Here is a 19,980-nt window from a genome sequence, read left to right as displayed (position 1 = left end):
GTGCATTATGTACCACCTCTACAATTGGTACACACAGCGACAGATCTAAGTGATGGTTTGATTAAATGGAAGGATACAATGTCTGATCTTTTTTTTTTTTTTTTTTTCTAGTAATGATACGTATATTTAACAGATAAAATGCCCAGTGTATAGATGGATGAGGTTTTAGATTCAGGATGAGTTTTGCCTGGACACAATATTTGAGGGTGGATGGATAGCAGAGGGGCAAACCACCTGCAGTGTTGTTGGATAGACATAGCACGTTCCTACAGAGCAGAAACAGAATATAGGTCTAGCTGTCCTTGAACCAAAAGCAACTGCTAGCCATGGGCAAGTACTGCTTAGGATGAAGGCTGCTGAAAACTGAGCTTTCAGAGACTGGGTAGACACTTTCAGATGTGAGACAAGGTCTCATATCTTTGTCTACCATGGACGTGGCATGCCCACCGTTCCCTTCACGTACTGAAAGATTTCAGTAACTCCCAGCTATACACCTCAAGAGAAAATATACTGTACCTAGCTCTATTTCTGAAGCAAATTATTTTTGAGATCAAGTAGGTGTTCAGTTATGAAGTTTGTAACTTGGTTATTCACTGCAGTATAGCAAGTACAGAGCTTAACGCAAGTAATAAAGTGAGAAAAAATTAAGGAGACACTCTTCAGAGGATTAAAGGAAAGGTTCAGTAGTTGACTGACATAACATTTTCTAGCTTGGAGCACAATAACTGATGATATATAGAAAGAGAGAAGGAAAGAGACTGTAAGAGAAAGGGAATGTATAGTCTTTTATCTAGACATCACAATGATTTTATTTTTTTAAAAATCTAATAATTACACCAATAAATTGAAACTGAATTGCTTACACTATTGAAAATACATATAGAAAGATTGTAATCCACTCTGCAGTTGAGGGTAGTGGATTCACGAAGCTGCAGTGACATTACTGCTCTCAAAACAGCTGCTGCCATCTATTCTCAGTAGACATGAACCTAATTGTACCTTACTATGATACCTATTTTCAAAACGGCTATTTCCTCACGTTATATCCATGTGACAGAAATCAAGCTAATTCTGAGATGATGTCCCCTCATGTTTCGGAAACTGTGATGGATCAAATCTCAGGGACAGAGAGAGAAATCATTTCACAAGTCCCCAGACAAGTAACAGCTACCTTGAAAAAATAAAGGACAGAGAAATTAAAATTATCAAGAACATAAGGTGTTACAGATCCTTAATTTTAGAGCAAAAGAGTAATTTTTACACTTAGAATTAAAGCATTCTGATCCTTTGCAATGCAGCTAAATATAAAATCCCTACCAGACGCGTCTAAATCATGTTCTCTTACGTTGCTTACTAAAATATTTATCTGAGTAGAATCTGTAATTTGAGTTATGCAACTGTTAGCACTATCACTTTTACAATTGAATGCAATAGGGAAATGGAGAAATCCAGATCCAAAATAGAAATAATAATCTGCAAAATAGCATTTCAGTTAACACACTTCGGAGTGACAATTTTCAACACACAGCCCACTGGAGACAATGAGCATTCACACTCATCTCTGAAACAATGCATTTAGCAATATGTGGATAAAATGGGGGTAAAAGCCGAGAAAAACAAAATTTTGGGGTAGCATTTAAGTTCTTAACAACATCTTGACTCGTCTTTCATGTACATGACTCAGCATCACTTCAATTGCTAATAAAATAATCGTGCCTAGTTTTGCTTAACTGTGCTCTAACTTTAAACTGGAGACAGCATTTATGGTAAGCATAACTTAATTGATGCTTATGAAATGATGAGACCATTTAAACAGATGTCTGACTCTCCATGGACATTTTTTCTCCAGGAGAAACAAGAAAGGCCTGCAGCCTTAACTGTATTTTCTGAATTTATGGTGGCAGATCTGTCCATCTGGATTAGTGTCATCTGCTCTTTTAGAAAAATATCAGTGCCTGTAAGGCTTTCAAAGATAAATTATCTATGTGAAGGAAAGATTCCATGTTGACATACTGATTTTTTTTTTCTATTAAGATAAACCCCAATTAAAGGTTTTCTCCAAAAAGGCAATTATATTTACAACTTCTATCAAAACTATGCACTAAAAATTTGAAAGCATTAAATGTTACTACGCTTAATACTTCATAGATTGTCTCTAAAAGTTATAAGGTCTTCATAAAAAGAGCTAACTTAAAAGGAACTGACAAGGCAAATACGTTATTATTGCAGCTGTGATACTTGGGCAGAATCACTGAAGCTATCCTGAACCAGAGTTGGAGAAGTGGAGCTCACTAAAGTGGAGCAGTTTGCAAATAGCGATAGAGCTGTCCATTGCAGAAGTATTGCAAAGCTCAAATAACATAGCGAATACACCCAGCCTCTATGAAAAATACGAAGATAACAATCGTCAGATAACTTGCTCACTGTTTCAGCATCTGTAATCAAATAATACAGACAAAATTCTTTTCATAGAAAGAGATCCCACGAACATATCCACTGCAGAGGGTAACGTTATAAGCATCCTGTAAAAGCACTAGCTCACAAGCTCAGGCTGGTAATGCGATGTACCACACGTACATTCAGATGCTTGCACGTAACAGCTGGATGTCACTTTATGTGCTATTTCTTTCCCTATGCAAATGCAACACAATAAATTCATTAATGCTAAGATCACACGAATAATATTTTATTAAAGGATGAAGGGGTAAGAGTGCATAATGTGGATAGTAACGTGCTACTTCCTTCTCCTAGCAGAGAAGCATACATACAGAGAAGCAAGGCAAGAAATGACAAATGAAATGCCTGTCCGCTCTTGGTAATGAAGGAAAGGCCATCAGCTTCTGTCTAGAAGTAGTGTGAATATAAAACATACGAGATTAGCACAAGCTCTTCCTGCTCTGTTTGACTAGTTACTCTCCATTTCTACAAAGAGATAAAAGAACAAAGGATCTCATAACACAGGATTTTTGAAGGACTACAGGGAAGAAAAAACCAGAGAGAAACAAAATCTATTAATTACAGATTTTCATCAGCCCTGGATTAGAGGCCCCATCTTCTTTGAAGGTTCTAATTCACTGAAAGCAATAAGTACTAGTGCTACAAATAAGAAGAAAGAATGTAAAACTGGGTTAAAATGACATTACCATTTTTCAAGTAACACTCCTAACCACAGAACAGCTAATGTTCTTTTAATAATTTAGCTCTTCACATATTGTCTTCCCATGGCACCCAGTTAAACAGAAGAGGGTAAATTAACTTAAGCTCTTTGCACCTCCTGTGAAAATAGAGTGCTTAAAAACTTGTGGATGAAAGAACGCAAAACAGAAACATAAATCAATGTTTTGATTTTTAAGCTTCCTAACTTCCAAAAATTACATTTCTGCATTTTTTTCATTTACAAAAGTTTGTAAAAAGCATTCTAAACTAATAAAAATAATTCAACACTGTGAGTTGGTTATGCTAAGTAGAGTATTTCAACAGCAGCTATTTCCCATTATGAGATAGCCTACAATAAATGAGCAGTCACTGCTCAAGCTGTACTACTCTAAACAATAAACTGAAGAAGCCAATTATAATCTCATGCCTTCAGCAGCTAACACATCCTATGGAATTCGTGGAATACAGTGAAAGTAAGCAGAAATACTTTGTTTAGCTTTCAGATATATAAGCGAAGGGATACAAGTACTGATACGTAGTTTTGACTTTGTGTTAGTGTACTAGGATACATAAATGGAAAGAAACAGGTTTTTTATTTAAACTGATTTATATTCTTGGCTGACTTTCTTTCTTACGCTGAAAAGAAATATAAATGTTATTTATGCCCATAATAATGAAATAATAATGAGCTGAATTATTGTACCGGCATCAGTCTTGTATACATTCTTGTTTTGAGATTCAGATTACAAAAATTACAAATTCAATTTTTAAAAAATAAATCAAACCATACCTTTAGATGTGATTGCTGTTGTAAATAGCTATTTGTAAGCAACAATATCAATCAAAATACAGTCAACAGCCATCTACCTTCTATATCAAAACAGGCTATTTTCTTCATGGGAATTTGAGATGAGAATGTTTGTAGTCGGAAAGGGTTACACTTCTCAGTCAAAAACAGAAAGAAAGAAAACACCTGATAATTGAAAGATTAAATGCCAATTTCATCAATGGCTTTTAACATGCAGGCTGAAGGAACAGAGTTTATAAGCAGTGTATAAGGAGACTGTTGAGAAGAAGTTGCCTGCAAATTTGGTATCTGACCAATAAATCAAAGATTATAATTGCTCTATTATTAATACTTTGCATAATTATTCTCAACAAGCTTGAGATTGCTGGAGTCACAAAAGTCTTAAAATGGAAAAAAAATAATATGTGTAATCAATCAGCTACCACTCTTGGTACTCATTCAGCCAAAACTTCATAGAAAGAAGACATGACTTCAGTATAACCACTATTTTACCCTTCCTAACAATCTGAACAGTAATTTATATATGAAAATGTGTTCAGTGATCTAGCTAACCTCTAAAGGCAATTCAACAATCATTTCACTTAGTGGACTGAAAAAAAAGCTTTGACCGAATTGCAGCATAGTTCTGCAGAAAATCTACATTTTCATGTATATGCTTTATGTATTTAAAGACATCTGAGTACACCACGTACACTGGCACAAGAAGATAGATCTTACCACTGCAGGTGGAACTTGATGCATTTTTGCAGCTGGGGTTCCTGGGCGTGGGTAAAATTGATTAATAAACAAGCTCGGAAACCTGTACTGTTCTACAAGCTTCATTGTTTCTTGAAAATCTTCATCTGTCTCTCCAGGAAAACCACAGATGATGTCTGTAGCAATTGTTATTCCAGGCACTCTGTAAAGAAAGTGGAAAGGAACACTGAATTAAGGACATGTAAAAGTCTTGCTCCCTTAAAACCTAGTGTACATACACTTATAAACCTTCAACTTTATCTACAGAAATTGAGACCTAAAATGATCTTTGGGAAAAAAATAAAGAGATTTAAATAGCATTGCTTGATAATGAAAAATGCATTTGGTACTCAGTCGAGAGCACACAGAATAGAAGAAAGATATTGCAGCAAATATTGGATTAGGATTGTGACAGAAGAGTGAAAACATCTGGACCAACTGCTCCTTCATTCGAAATTATAGGTGATCAGCAGAGCTTGTAAATTTCTGGAATTCTGACTGCTTAATCCACAAAATTTATAACTTCTGAGACTTAGCCACTAAAATTTGTAAACTATTTAATGTATTAGAGTGCTGCTATGAAAGCAGAACTGGATATCCAGACTGGCATGCCATACAACCTAGCAATTTTGAACAAAATTGGCTTTGGAGCCAACAAGACATCTCTTAGTCACGAGTTCATTTCTAATTCAGTACTCCATACAATCAGCCTATGCCTTGCTTTAACAGGAAAACAAAATACTGAAGTTTACAAATGCACAGGCACTGAGCGCTCTTACTGTTAAGCAAGGCCAACGTTTCCCAAGTGTTCCCCTTGGACTGAATATGCAGAACCCTTACGCAGAGCAGCTTATGAGAGCGCAGCTAACAGCAGCAGCCAACAGACGCAGCAGTTAGCACAGCAGGGCCCACAGAAAGGGCTGAAGAGAGTAAGGGGCCCTCAGCTGAAATTGTGCCACAGTAACAGTCTCAGACACGGTGGTGATATGTTACTGAGCATTTTCCCCAGTAGATGGTGGAGTAGCCATCTCTGCTAGGGTCAAGGCTTGCACCAAGACTCAGCTTCAGATGCTGTATGCAGTCCTCCAAGTCCCAGGCTGCCGGGAGTCCCTGGGGCCTTTCTCTGATGCCAAGAGAGATGGCCCTCTGTTCTGCAGGAGCTGTGCTATCTTGGAGGAGCTGTGCCTCGAAGTGGAGGAGTTATGGGAGGAAGTGAGCAGGCTACGCAGCATTAAAGATGAAAGGGAGATAGACAGGATCTTCTCTGCAACTCAAAAGCTTGAAGAGCCTCAGCCCCCATCTGCAATACAGAAGCAGGTAGCGTCTATCCCCACTACCAAGGGAAGCGAAACCTCTGGAGAAGATGAAGGATGGAAGCTGGTCAGTTCTGAAACCAAGAGAAAGGATCTTGCCCCACCTAAGAGCTTACAACTGCAAAATAGGTTCAACACCCTCAAAGTTTAAGAGGAGCTAGATGTGCCAGCAAGCAAAATATTCGGTCCACCTAAACGCTAACCCACGCGACACTACCAGGAAGAAGCAGCAAGCCATCGTCCCTGCTGTGGGGCACACAGACACACATCTGTGGACCTGACCAATCATTTGGAGAGGTTTTCTGCCTGCCAGAGGCCAGGGTCCGGGATGCTGTAGGGCTCATCTGGCCCTCTGACTACTACCCCCTGCTGTTATTTCACGTGGGCACAAATGATACTGTGAGTGGAAATCTGGACAGTATTAAAAGTGACTACAGAGCTCTCAGGGGCAGTAGTTAAGGGCATGAGGGCTCAGGTGGTGTACTCCTCATCAGGAAACACTTTTTTACTGTGAGGGTGACTGAGCACTGGCACATGTTGCCCTGAAAGGTTGTGAAGTGTCCCTCCTTGGAGACATTCAAAAGCCATCTGGACATGGTCCTGGGCAACCGGCTCTAGGTTGCCCTGCTCAAGCAAGGGGAGTTGGACAAAATGACCTCCAGAGGTCCCTGCCAACCTCAATCCTTCTGTCATTCTGTGACATGGCCCAGAAAAATGAGTCCTACAACCAAGACATTACTGCATGGTATTTACAGAGCACTCTATGGGACTCAGGAGATCTCAGCTCAGTTTTCCAAATCTGACAGTAGCCCACTGGATGACCACTGCCCTGTGAGAAACTGGAAAACCACAACACTGTTTTGTATTGAGCCTGCTTGTGTAAAGTGGGAATAAGGATAAACCTCTTCTGCAGAGAGGCAGACATGTATAGTGTTCTGAAGTGCTCAGTGCTCCCTACTGACACAGATGAGACCTTTTCCTACAGCACAGAGTTGATTTCTACACTATCAGTAACAATGATGAACTGGAGAAAATACGATTTATGAGGAAAAGAACCCTACAAAGATATTGGTGGTATCTGACTTAAAGTTGGCCCTGTTTCAAGTGGGGGGAATAGAAGAGATGACTTCCAGAGGTCCTTGCCAACTCAAATAATTCTACAGTTCTTAGGCAGGCTACAGGCAAGGGAACAGCTGAGATGGATTCTCTTAGGGGTGAATGGCATGAAGACCACTGCCACAAGCAAAGCTCACACCTGAGCTTAAGAAGGGATCTCCGAGACTGCCTCCAACCTAAGAAATAGCTGGAAGGCTTCTCTTCCCTTCATCAGGCCAAGAGACAGCAGAACTGTAAATTCAACACATGTAATCCAAATGACATGAATGGCCAAAGAGAACTATCATTTCTTATTAGACAGTACATCACCACAGAAAAAATAATGCTGTGGTTACAGTGGGTGAAGAAACTTGAGTCTGAATAGCAGAAAGAAAAATTTCCTGCAACAATGAGCTCTACTGGAACAGAAGAATCTGTTGGCCAAAAACTCGAGAAAGGGGAAGCAGAAAATATTGTTCTTAGTAATTTGATTAGGCACAGTATTAGAGCATGCATAGCTTATATTCACCACGGCGGCCCTCATACAAACAGTATATGGCAGTAAATTTCTTTTGTGACTTTTTTTTTAATTTAAAAGCAATCCATTATCTATTTATTTATTTATTTAAAGCAAATGTCTTGGTCTCCTTTTTGCATGTGTCTGCATATATATTTAGCTACACAGGAATTTTATTAGACATTATATTATTAGAATCTTCCTTCACCTTTTCCTTATGAAAAGCCCCACAAAAAAAATCAAACTCTTTCAATTAATTTTTGAGTCAATGAATTCAGACTCCATCATTTGAGATGAAGTTAAAACATGGCATTTGAATGCCAAATCAAAACCAGTGTAAAACTGAACATTTTCAAGGAGTTGGTCCAATAACCGTAAGTGGGAAACACAATTGCACAGAACAGCAAAAAAATCCCCAGAGCTGTTAGCTAAACAGCCTCAATTACCATTCGTTTCTTAATACTGACAAACTGCAAGATATGAAGTTCTGCTTGGTATCAAGTAACAATAAGATTCGTTAGCTTTAAGGACTGAATGAACAGAGGAGCACTGTATTCTGCAACATGATTTTGTTCACATTGCAAATATCTTGTGTAGTAATAGTAAGCTTATGGAGGAAAAAGTAAATTACTTTATAAATCAGTATCACATAACATCAGCTGCCATTTCTCAGAACATTAACAGAACACTCACTAAGTTTGACAAAACCATTATAATGAAGTTATTTTAACCATTTTAATGACACTATGGGCAACAGTCAAAGCATTTATTACCAATGGAAGTAGTAATATCATCCTTTATAAAGGTTTGGTTGTTTCTATAGCAACATGAATTATAAAGTCCAATCAAGCTAGATACAATAAAATATGCTCTTTTTCTCCATAACACCAGTTGTCATTCAGTTAAAAGGAAATTACATATTTTAAAAATTCATAAACTCTACAAATGTCTGAACTCCATTTGGTGATAAGGTGTTAATTATCTTAGTAATTAGATTTCTTCCTGGATGGAATTATTACACACAAAGAAAAGTGAGGGCATGAAAAGAGAGTAAGGACCACAGTAAATTCAGGAACAGCAATTGATTACAGTTCAATCCAATATACCTGCCTAAAATATGACATTGCATAGTGCATTTTTATACCCCTGTTGATTACATTGTTTAAAAAGTAGTTTTGAAAGGGGAGAAAAGCATGAGATTTCACTCAGAATAAAATCCAGTAACTGACAAAAATCAAGCTCGGCCCTTCTCAAAGCACTGACAAACAAAAATAAGTAGAATTGGTTCCACATGCGAAACATCATTTCTTAATGAAAAAAGAGAAAAAAAAGATACAATTGCAGAAAAATAGAAAACACATATATACTTGAAAATTAAAGCGACCTTTGCTCTGACAGTCTGAAAGAAAGCAGCATAAAATTCCTTATTGTGTAGATTCAGACGATGTTTAAAAAATTCTCCCAGCTACGAAATAGGATGTGAAGTTGTACAAGAATCAATTTCTTGTGCGTCAGCCAATATTAAATTGTTTTTTTGAAATGAAATGCATTTTATCTATTCTAAAGTAAACAAAGAAAAAAACTGCTGAACATCCCCAGTAAGCATTTTGGTAACATTTATTAGACAAATGCATTTACAGTAAGCCTAAAAATTCAGTTGCAGCAAATGTTTTCTAGGGTCAGCAGAGAAGCTCCACAACACATTGTTCAGTGAACCAAGAATACACAGTGGTCCTTATGAAAGAGAAATTTATTTTAAAAAAGCTGAAAGTTGCTTCAAACATACAAAAGGATGGATGCTCCTTATGGCCTAGCTAATGGAGGTATTCAGTCTGTTTCAATACTTCTGAGCATAAAATAACTTAAACTTTGCCAGCCATTTTAAAGCCTCATATTCCTGACAAACACCTAGAAAGACTGTGTGCAATCATTTTAAGTGGCAATCATAAATCTTCCCTTTTTTTTTTTTCTCTGAAGACATATTATTATCTCCATTCACTCAAGTGTAGAAACAAAGAAAAAAAAACAGTTGCAAGTCGACTCTCAATTGGAACATTTTACAATAAAATTGTGGAATTTCAGAAAAAAATTAATTTAAGGAATAATTAATGCCACTTGTAAGATAATACAGCGCTAATACTTAGGATTCCTCAGCATTCTCTCCTTTATGTCCTTCTACATAAATAAATCCCTTCCATCTACTCAAGCAGGTTTATGCTGTGCCATCCTGAACCAGACCAGCAATACAATCACCATCACCTTGGGCAGTTCTGACCATCCAAAAAGCAGCAACTCCTTCATCTTACATTAGTGTCCATTTTAGAGTGATGCTGTAAGGACCAGTACACCCAGAAATGATCATGAGCAAATACTAAGAGGACAGATATCCAAAATCTCACAGAAAGGAGGAACAAATGCGTTTGAAAGGACACAGAAGAAATGCAACATCTTACCCCCACCTGAAGAGGAACCAAGTCAGCCTCTCGGGTCAGAGAAAAAAAGTGTTCTACCTCCCAAAGGAGTGGCTGATGCCTGGATGTAAAATCTGTGAACGTGCTGTGGGTAACTGTTGCCCTGAGAATTGCCTCCTCACAGCTTAGAGGCATCTGAGTTAGCTTTAAACAAGTCCAGAAGAATAAATGAGTCTGAGGTGAGCTCTGTGCTACTACAGCTATGTAGCTCCTGAAGCTCCCTTTGCTCAGGTATCTCTGTTGCATATTACTAACCAGCAAGCAGCACAGGCATGCCCTCACAGTGAGGAGTTTCCCCGCTCTTTTCTGCCCAGAAGACTTGGTTACCAATGTTAGAGAAAACAGAAACTGGACTAGCAGTAACAGGAAAGTATAGCAGATATTACAGTGACAGTTACCACAGACCGATTCACCAACAGAGGGAAGTTAGAGAACTCTTGATGGATGGTAGGTCGGGAGTGCAATGAAGAACCCCTGGTCATTTGATTTAGAAAAGAGATAAAAGTGTCAAGCTGCCAAAAATAATACAGTAACCCTCCTCCCTCTATTTTCACAGAGGAAGATGTCCAAGAAATCAGCAGCAAGTGTGAAACTTGCTAGGATTCAGGTGTTACATGGATCGTTTCATGTGGCTTCAGTTACAGAAAGTATTTCCTTTAGCAATAACCATTACAAACCAAATCCATGCTCGGGGAAGAAATTATGTAAAGGAGTTAAAATGCAATTCATCAGCACCTTCACCTACTCATATGACTATCTGAAATTCTTCTGCGTGATCACATAATCTTCCTACTTCCCTTTCAGCAATTAACATTTAAATCCAGCAATGACTTAAAGCCACCAACTCAATCTTAACCAAGATCCCCCACCTCCACCCCTCCCAGTATAACAAAATACTGCATTAGAATAAATAGCTGTGCAAATAAATTTAAACCACTGTATGTTCTTACAGAAGGGTACAGGAACTGTGAGGAAAATCTAGAGTAATTAAAGTCAATACAAAAAATGTGATGGCCTAGCAACTTCTTGGTTCTTGAATTAGAAATTCACATTAAAAAAATGTTAGGAAAAAAAGTGTAATTCTTATGAAAATAAAACCAGTCTTCTCTGAAATGTTATTTCAGCCTCATACATTATTTTGTATTTTAGAACCTTTCTGCAGCATATGCCCATTCAGGGAACCTGCAAATGAAATCAAGTTAATGGATGAGCTAATTTGAAGGTATCTGAAAGTTGGTCTTTCAAGTGTATTTACAGAACCTACCAGCCATCTCGATGTGCCATTTTGTGTTGGAGCTGAAGGAGTTGTTTGCGTCTCCCCCGTGACCACACACAGTCCTCCAGAAGCCCTTCCCCCCCCCCTTCCTTTTTTCTCTACAAGGCCTAGTCTTGTGGGATTCCTGACTTAAACACGAGCTGGAGCTAGCACAAGAGAAACAGACTGCTCAGCTGGAAGCACTGCCTCTTTCAAAGGCTAGTAACAACAGGAAACCTCACCCTGCCTCTCTCTTGACTATATGGAGTTTAACCTGAGAATGAAGCCACAGGAAGATCCCTACACTTCCAGAAAGGGATTCAGCCTACTTCTGTTTGAAATCCTCCTGCACTTCTCTCTCTCTCCATGGACTATGAACACAGCACAATATACTCCTAATTTAAGTGTCTGGAGTTAGGGGAGTAAACGTAAAAATAATTTCTGAAGCAGGGGGTTTTCCATCTTTTTCAGTTTATGATTCACCCTAAATTATGCAATGGATGTACAGACTTCTAATAAATGGATATCCACTGACAATGTTTTTCTTAGTAATCTTTTCCATATGTGTTTAAAAGCAGTCCAGGATGTACAAGTTCAAAACCTCTGTGGCAGAAAAAAGAGCTCTTTTAAACCCTCATATCAATTGCTCAACAGATTTACACACAGAATGAAACTGGAAAGTACCTCAGTTCAATGACAATAGACATTTCATTAACATTTCTGTGTGAAGCCTTTTAAATGATAGCAGACTGAGCTTTGCAGCTGGATATAAACTATCATTTGGTAAGACTGCTTATTCAAATGCAGCTACATATATCATGAACATTAATACTTAAGAAACTGATGTACGAAAACAAGCAGTGCTATCAAGTTCACCACAGAACTGATGTTATTAATTATTATATGAAATTCTATTTAATGCTGCCATTTCCTTTTCCAGGGTTCAGTTGCTCTAGACGCATAATGACATCATCAAAATTATCAGGACAAATAGTGGGAGATTTTGCAACAGAATGTAGGATAAGTAGGGAAGCTCCAATCACAACTTATCAAGAAAGACATTTTAAAATAGTACAATGAAATTTAGCAGTAAAAGTATAAATAATAAGACAGGACAGACATTTCACAGACTGCAATACAATCTAAAAGAACAGAGATCGCAAGATATTGGAGTGAACATGGCCAGGAAGTCAGACCTCAATAAAATAAATATAAATAATGTAAAAGTAGTATCCATTTCCACTCTTCTACAGTGAGTACCAATATTTTTGACTTCAAGCTTTGTTTAAGTCTGAGGGACCTTATGTTTGCTTCTATCAAACTGTCCACCAGATCAAGCCAATTGAAAAGATGAATTCACTGCATTTTGATTGAATTTCTATTAAATATGTAATAAACTGTATTGGAAAAAACCTAAATGCATACTACATCCAATAGTGTCAGATACAATCACATATTGAGAGAAATGGGTGAAAGCTGGGGCCTCACTCTAAAAAAGAAAGTTGCTTATATTCAGTGGAAGAAAAAAGGTTATTTAATAAACTATCATGCTTAAATTTCATTATTTCTAAACTGTGTTGCATATTAGTTATTCAGGCCTTCAGTTTTGATTGCTTTTAGCAAATTTAGACCTGTTTATGGTGTATTTTTTCCTATTAAATACAATAGCATGAGATTCCACTCTGGCAGGACACCTGCTAACATCTTTTATTCATGTACGTGTTCCCACTGCAAAGCAATTATATTATTTCAAATGTTTTAAAATGTTCTCAATTACTGCCTAACACAACTCCAGGTTGTCTCACAAATCAGTTCTCCTTCACCTTGCAGTTTGCCTTCATCAAAGTGGACATAACTTTATGTTCTTACTGTTTGTAAAAGTCTATGATTTCATTTATAAGTCAACTCACTTATTTACTTTCACTCAACTACTGAAACACTGAATACCAGCAGACATCTAAGTAAGTCATATTTTGTTTATGTGCGTAAAATGCATAATTTTAAGACTTATTTTTTTAAAAACTGTTTTCACAGCTTGGATCCTATCTCTCTGAAACTGATGCCTAAGACACATCAACCAGACAAAGAAATTATAATGCCATATTGTTTATATGTTGGAGATTTTTAAAAAAAATAACAAAACAGACAAACAAAACCCAGATATAACCACAGAGAAACCCCTAGAGTATTTTTTCAGAGTATCCTTGCAGATTTCCCTGAAGAAGGATATATGCACATACACACATGGGAGAATAATTGGCAAGACCATAAATCCTACCATTTAATTTGGAGGTGATTCATAATGAAACACGTCAGATTTCAAGGGTAGCGGAAACTACATATTAAGCCTAGCCTGACAGCTACAGAGTCGCTGCGTGCACTCTGCTTTTTGCATCTCACTCCTTACAGAGAGCACTGAAGGCTGCTCATGGTGGTGATTCCCACAGGGAATACATTACACCTGAGCTTTGTGATCTGCAGCAACTTCCAACTGATTTGCAAGTGCAGCTTAAGAGGTTGGGTTTGAACTTTGGAGTCATTAGCGGTTTTGATGCAAGTCACCTTACAAAGGCTAATCTAACAGCTCTCAGAGTTTAACTGAGAGTGAGAATAGGTATTTTTTATGACTGTTCTCTTCCAAGCCCACCTCCTGCCCCCAAAAGAGCTCTTTCAGAAACCGAGCTGAACACCACCTGCAGTCAGCTAGGAGACCTGATTTCCAGAACTGAACTTGAGAAGGTCTATAGGTATGGAGGACTTCATGCAAGTAGGGACTGGGTCTGTCCTTGTTGTTGGGGAATAGTGACCTAGATTAAAAGTATATTTCATAATTAGCATGGCTCACTGCCTGACGATGACAGAGTACACACAGTTTTACTCTCTTTAAACAATTATGGTGAAGGTTGCTAGAGCTCCTACTAGATGCAGCTCAAATGTTTCATTAGAAACTTTATTAATACTTCCCATTATCAATTTTCTTAAAAAAGTCAAACAGTTAAGGTTTGGACTAACTTTATTGAACTACAAGGTGTTCTATTCCTCCCATAAAAATGAAACATTTTACAGAACTTCATTACAGATTTATAACTTCAGATCATTATTGTTTTATGATTAAAAAATGAGTGACTTAAGACAAAAAGCTCAACATCCTTAAACTTCATTTCCATTCAATCTCTAATAAATACCATCTGCTGTGTACTTTAGGGATATAATACCCGTCAAAAACTCAGCCGTATTATGAGAACCGGCACCAAGTTGATCTGAAATGCATATTTGAACAGATGTGTTTAAATTACATCTCTCCGTCTATCCACACGCATAAATTCAGAATAAGCGTGTGTTGATTTAAAATGCATAAAAAAGGGATTTGGAGATGCATCAAAAGTGAACAGCATCTCAATGGATCAAGGCTCACATTACTAAAGGTCATCACTAAAAATAAAGTTTGAATTTATTAAGGGTGGCACCAGGGAACTGTTCTTGGGAACTGACTTAATGTTTGCTGCACTAAAGCAGCCATTGAAATTACACTAATTTTCTATGACCCTTCACTGTTTAACATTAGAGCTGTCAGGCATGGTCAGAAATAATAGGATCCCAGCCATGAGTAGCTGAGAATATTATATACTTTTTCTCAGTCTGACACAATGCTTATCACCAATATTAAATGTCTTGGGCTCTGAGGACCCATCCATGTCTGTTTCAGTGACAGTCATTTAGCTCTTCACTCTGACACAGAAATCAGGCATATAAAACAAAATGATTAACATGCCTTTTTGGCATCATGAAACCAAATGAAAAATTGCAACCAGTGCTCCATTAACAAATGCTAACTAAAAAAAAAAAATCTTTCTGAACTTGTGTTCTTCCCCCTCTATCATCTACAATCCTGTAATGTTTCAGGGACTTTGAAGACAAGACAGATCACACCAAAGGTCCACCTAAGCCCAGTAGTCTCCTGCTAGCAATTGGCAGCAGCAGAAGCCCAGGGAAGCATTTAAGATGTAGAGTCCCCCAGAATCCCTTCCTCATTCCAACAACTGGATTTTGTCGGAGAGGTCTTTTTGTAACCTGTAGCCTGTGATGGTCTTCTCCATTAATTTGTCCACTTTCCCTTGAATCTAAACCCCTCTATATCATAACCACTTGAGGAAAAAAAGTAAATCAAAAATCTCTCTCTTTGAGCCCGCCACTTGCTAATTCTATTTGATGTCCCCTAATTGTTAGACTGGGAGAGATCAGTAACAACTCCGTTCACCTTCTCAGAACTCTTCATGCTTTCATTGACCTCTGTTCTAGTCCCTCTCAATTAGCACTTTTCCAGACTTAAGCGTCCTTAATTTTCTTTGTGTGACAGATCTGTCATAGCTCTGATAATCTGTTAGTCTTCACAGTAACATTTCCTATTGTAATGTATCCTTTTTGAGAGGGGTGTTGACAGCATTTAACAATACAGGCATAACGAGATAAAAATTTCTTAAAGTATTTCTAGAATTTAGATAAATGATCTGCTTTTCTTCATTTTTCTTTCAGGTTTGGGTTCATTTGTTTTCTAGTAAGCAAGTAGCAAAAGGTAACAGACCTTACACAGGGTAAGGGATGAGAAAGAAATGCCAATGACAGTTGTTTACTTGTAAGAAAATGCAACTACAGCCTTGGTAAACATTCCACACCCCTACATTAGAGAAATGTTACACCCCCAAAATCATTAAAATACATTACCTTTAAGAGAGCCATGTTCTGAAATTTACTGTGAGAGCAGAGTCTGCACCAGGGACTGGTAAAAATCCCTTGACAATATCATCAGTGTTAAAATTCAGGAAAAGAGGACTCATACTACTGCTTTCCCCTGCTATGGGAAAACAGAAACTGCCAAATAAAAGATGGAGAAAAATTTTCTCCTTCACAGAGATACACACACTACGCTGAGTCCCAGTCTACCTACTTCATATGAGAAGCCTGGGATTACCAGCATATCTACATCTCCTTCAAATCAATATCAGCCTCTGTCTCTTTCTGACCTATTACTGAATAGAAATTCAGAAAAACATTACTATCATTAGAAAAGACATGTCGATGAATACGTCATCTCAAAAATAAAGCTGAGCAGAGATGCCATCTGAAAAAGTCAAAGACTGTGCAGCTGACTTCAGTAGGATATTAAACAGTTGGGTGATATTTCCCCTAAAGGTATGAATCTGATGGAAGTGAATAACTTTTGTGCAGAAAAACACTGGGAAGGTGAAGTTTTACGAAACAGATAAGCTGGAATTGGGAACAAAAAGAAGGCAAAGCACATTTCAAAGACAGGTCAAAGTCAGCAATGTGGGGTAGTGGGGGAACAGAAGTTGTCAAAGGAATAGTAGTATGACAAGTTGGAAGACTAACAGAGAATTTAAGATCTCTATCTGAAGCAAAACCAAGAATGGATCAAGGAAGAAAATAAAGAACTAAAATTGCCATTGGACCAGATGTTTTATTCCAAGGTTTTGGTTCAAGATCATTTATATTAAGAACTCCTGCAGCAGAGAGAAAGAGAGGAGAATGCCTCCTGGCAAGACAGACATTAAAGCAAAGCAGATTTTGTGGAAAACCTGCTTGGCTCAAAAGAGTTACCCCAAAACAGCTGACAGATTTAAAAGAAATATAATTCTCTCACATCACAAGCTACACAAACAACATGGCTGGATTTTTTTTTTTGGTGTTTGTTCCTTTGTGAGAAATCATCACATGAAAAGTTTTCCAGTTGCAAACATCTACACGGGAATGCCTGAGGCTGTGAAGGGAACAGCAGTTAACAACACAAGCATGATGTGGACTAAATTTAACATCATCTGCACTCCATTTTCAAAGTACCTAATGAAATACAACTCATACCACACCAGCTGATCATCCAAAGCACTCCAGTTTATATGTTGCATCCTTATCGACACCGTACATACAAAAGGTGTTGTTACAATTAGATATCAAACCACAGTTTGAGAGACAGAGAGGCAGGCATGTTGACAGGGGCAAGGTTTTAGCAGCTGTAAACAGTTTTCCTGAATGCTAGCCAGAGACATTTAAACACAATTCATGGAGTCTCCCTGTAACTAAAAAGCCCTGCAGTTTTACACCAGACAGTTGTTACTATGCATTGCTATACATTCTGAAATTAGACTTTTTCAGAGTATGCCTCATGAAATGCAAAGTGTCTCATTTTCAGAGGTGCTTTCCCCTTACAAATGCAGGACATCACTACCTCTGAAAACAAAAGGCTTTAAACGTCTGAATAGGGAAGCAAAGACTAATAGCGTGGGAAGGTAATTTGATACTTAAGAGGATGGATTTTGACATTAAGAACACAACAGAAAAATATCAAAACAGAACAGCTTTTTGGATAGTGATATTATGATAGCTATAATTCTGCATCCTTATTCAGAAATGTTCAGATCAGCAGACTTAATACCTGTGCCCCAGATGGCTTTCAGGACTAACAGCTGCATTGAGGATGTAAGGGACTGGATGATTTTCCAGATAGGCTTGAGACTTATGGCTTTATAAAAGAAAGATCAAGTGGTCAAAAGCTTTTAATATCACTGTTCTAACATTCTTTTTTCCTTAAGGAGCAATATTTGTACATGACCATATGTAAGAAGGTTGTATAGGGAACTACAACTTCTGTCAGCGGCATAAAAAGCAAATTTTAATAATAATAATAAATTTCTCAGTTCTAAGAGTAAGTGGAGTATTTTGGTCAAAATCCCACGTAAACGCTCTCCCCACCCCATTAAGACTCGGAGCTCCTATCATGTAACTTCAAAGATTTTCAATTTTATTCCACACGATACTGGCAAAAGCGGCAATATGATCTTAAAACTTCAGAATAAAGTGTGACACAAGCATTGTGATGTGCTCAAAACACAACTCTACATAGCTTCAGAATGAAATTTTCAGAGGTAACATTGCAGACTCACAAGCAACGCTCCTTCCTCATTAAGTCAAAATCCACAAGCCTAACTTCAAAGAAATCCAGTACGCTTTACTAATGAAAGTGTAAGATAATGTAAATTGTCTTCCCAATCAATGCAATGCAATATAACTTGGATCACTGGGAAACAGAGAATTTACTTTGCAACAATTAGTTTAAAGAAATTATGAAGCAAATTTTCCAAAGTAAGTGTGCATAAAGAATTAATCATTCATGTAAAAAAATAATTGGAACAATACACAGAAAGAGCTGGGCATGACTGATAAGTTAATGGACATCGCTGGAGCAATAGCACACAACAAATACTGTCTGTAGATCACTCTGGCTCATCTCATTCACGATATCTTCTTATAGCAATCTGAATTTAAAGAAATCACAGCAGAAACAATACCAATCTTTACGTGCAAAGACAGTTCACTCAGCTAACTGGAAGGTAGCGGAATGACTGTGAGAAGTATCTTTTTTGTTCTCAGGTATATCCAAACAGCAGGTGAGTTCCAAATATAAAAGACTTGCTTAAATACACAGGACTGGCCTGTAACAATAAAATATAAATGTATGTATCATTTAATAAAATGTAATCTAGAGCAAAATATTGTGGCTTCACTTCCAAATGGAGGAACAGGCTTACTCTGCTATGCAGTTGAGGACACTGAGCAGAAAAAGCAAAATGACAAGGAAAACACCTCTAAAATCTCCTAGTTCACCTTTCAGAAACATAGCCTCAACTAACAAGGTTTTCACACACTTTTTGCTCTTAATACTTTGGAATCAGTTTCCTTTCTCTACAATTGTCAGTAGTATACAAACATTTCTTTGTAAAAAGCAAAATCAATTCAGTACTTTTGGAAGTAACTAACACACAAATTCCTTGAAAAGTTTTGAAGAACAACATTGAGATGCAAACATACACACAGAAATACACACATACAGATCATAAGGAAAATCAAGAAGGGAAAAGATGATATTTTAAGTGTAGACTGTTAGTTTGTCAATGGCAAAATTAAAACAATACAAATTCAATGGACGCTGTTGCCTCAGGGTTGTTCCTACCCATTTCTCTCTGTTCCGTTCACTGAACTATTTTACTTTCATTGTGTCACTAAGTTGCAGATGCCTTAAAGATTACAGTTTGAATGGTTTACAATGTCGTTATTAGGACAACAGTATATTTTGTCACATTCAAAAATTGTATATAAAATGAAGGACTGTTAAACAAGTATAAGTTCAGGTGCATTTTTTTGAAGGCCTCTGACTTTGACAGGTTGTACGCAGCCCCAACTCTCAGTTCTCTGAGCAGTAGCTTTGCTGCCTAAAGGTAGACTCCCTAAATGGGACAATCCAGAACATTTCAGACACATTTAAGAGGAATAGTGCACATCAATATGACGAGAGAGATCTGCTTAGTATTTTTTACCCCACAAAAAATCCAAAGCTATTCATGAACTCCAAATAAAACTTCGAAGTTTGAAAAGATAAATCAAACCACCTCAGCTATTTAAACAGAAGATGAGAATGTGGACACATGAAATATTTTGGGCTTGTATGTGTAAGATGTCCTCCATTACACAGTGGAGAAGACACAGCGTAAATGTGTTAGCACATCTTAAAGAAGCAAAATAGGTGGAAAACGAATCTTTTAAAGTTAATAAACCCATAC

The 19,980-nt window shown here is 37.5% G+C and overlaps 1 protein-coding gene across 6 annotated transcripts in view; it reads right to left on the bottom strand.

The window, feature by feature from the left end:
* The window catches only part of CDKAL1 (CDKAL1 threonylcarbamoyladenosine tRNA methylthiotransferase), a 441,944-nt gene that overhangs the window by 110,450 nt on the left and 311,514 nt on the right, over positions 1–19,980 (bottom strand). For all 6 annotated transcript variants that reach the window (XM_075745163.1, XM_075745164.1, XM_075745166.1 and 3 more), the window contains one exon: positions 4,682–4,862. In XM_075745163.1, the coding sequence (XP_075601278.1) occupies positions 4,682–4,862 (181 nt within the window). The remainder of the gene's footprint in view (positions 1–4,681; positions 4,863–19,980) is intronic.

Source organism: Balearica regulorum, chromosome 2, assembly GCF_011004875.1.
Source record: "Balearica regulorum gibbericeps isolate bBalReg1 chromosome 2, bBalReg1.pri, whole genome shotgun sequence".
NCBI classification, from domain to species: domain Eukaryota; kingdom Metazoa; phylum Chordata; class Aves; order Gruiformes; family Gruidae; genus Balearica; species Balearica regulorum.
This window is presented reverse-complemented; position numbering and strand designations above follow the sequence as displayed.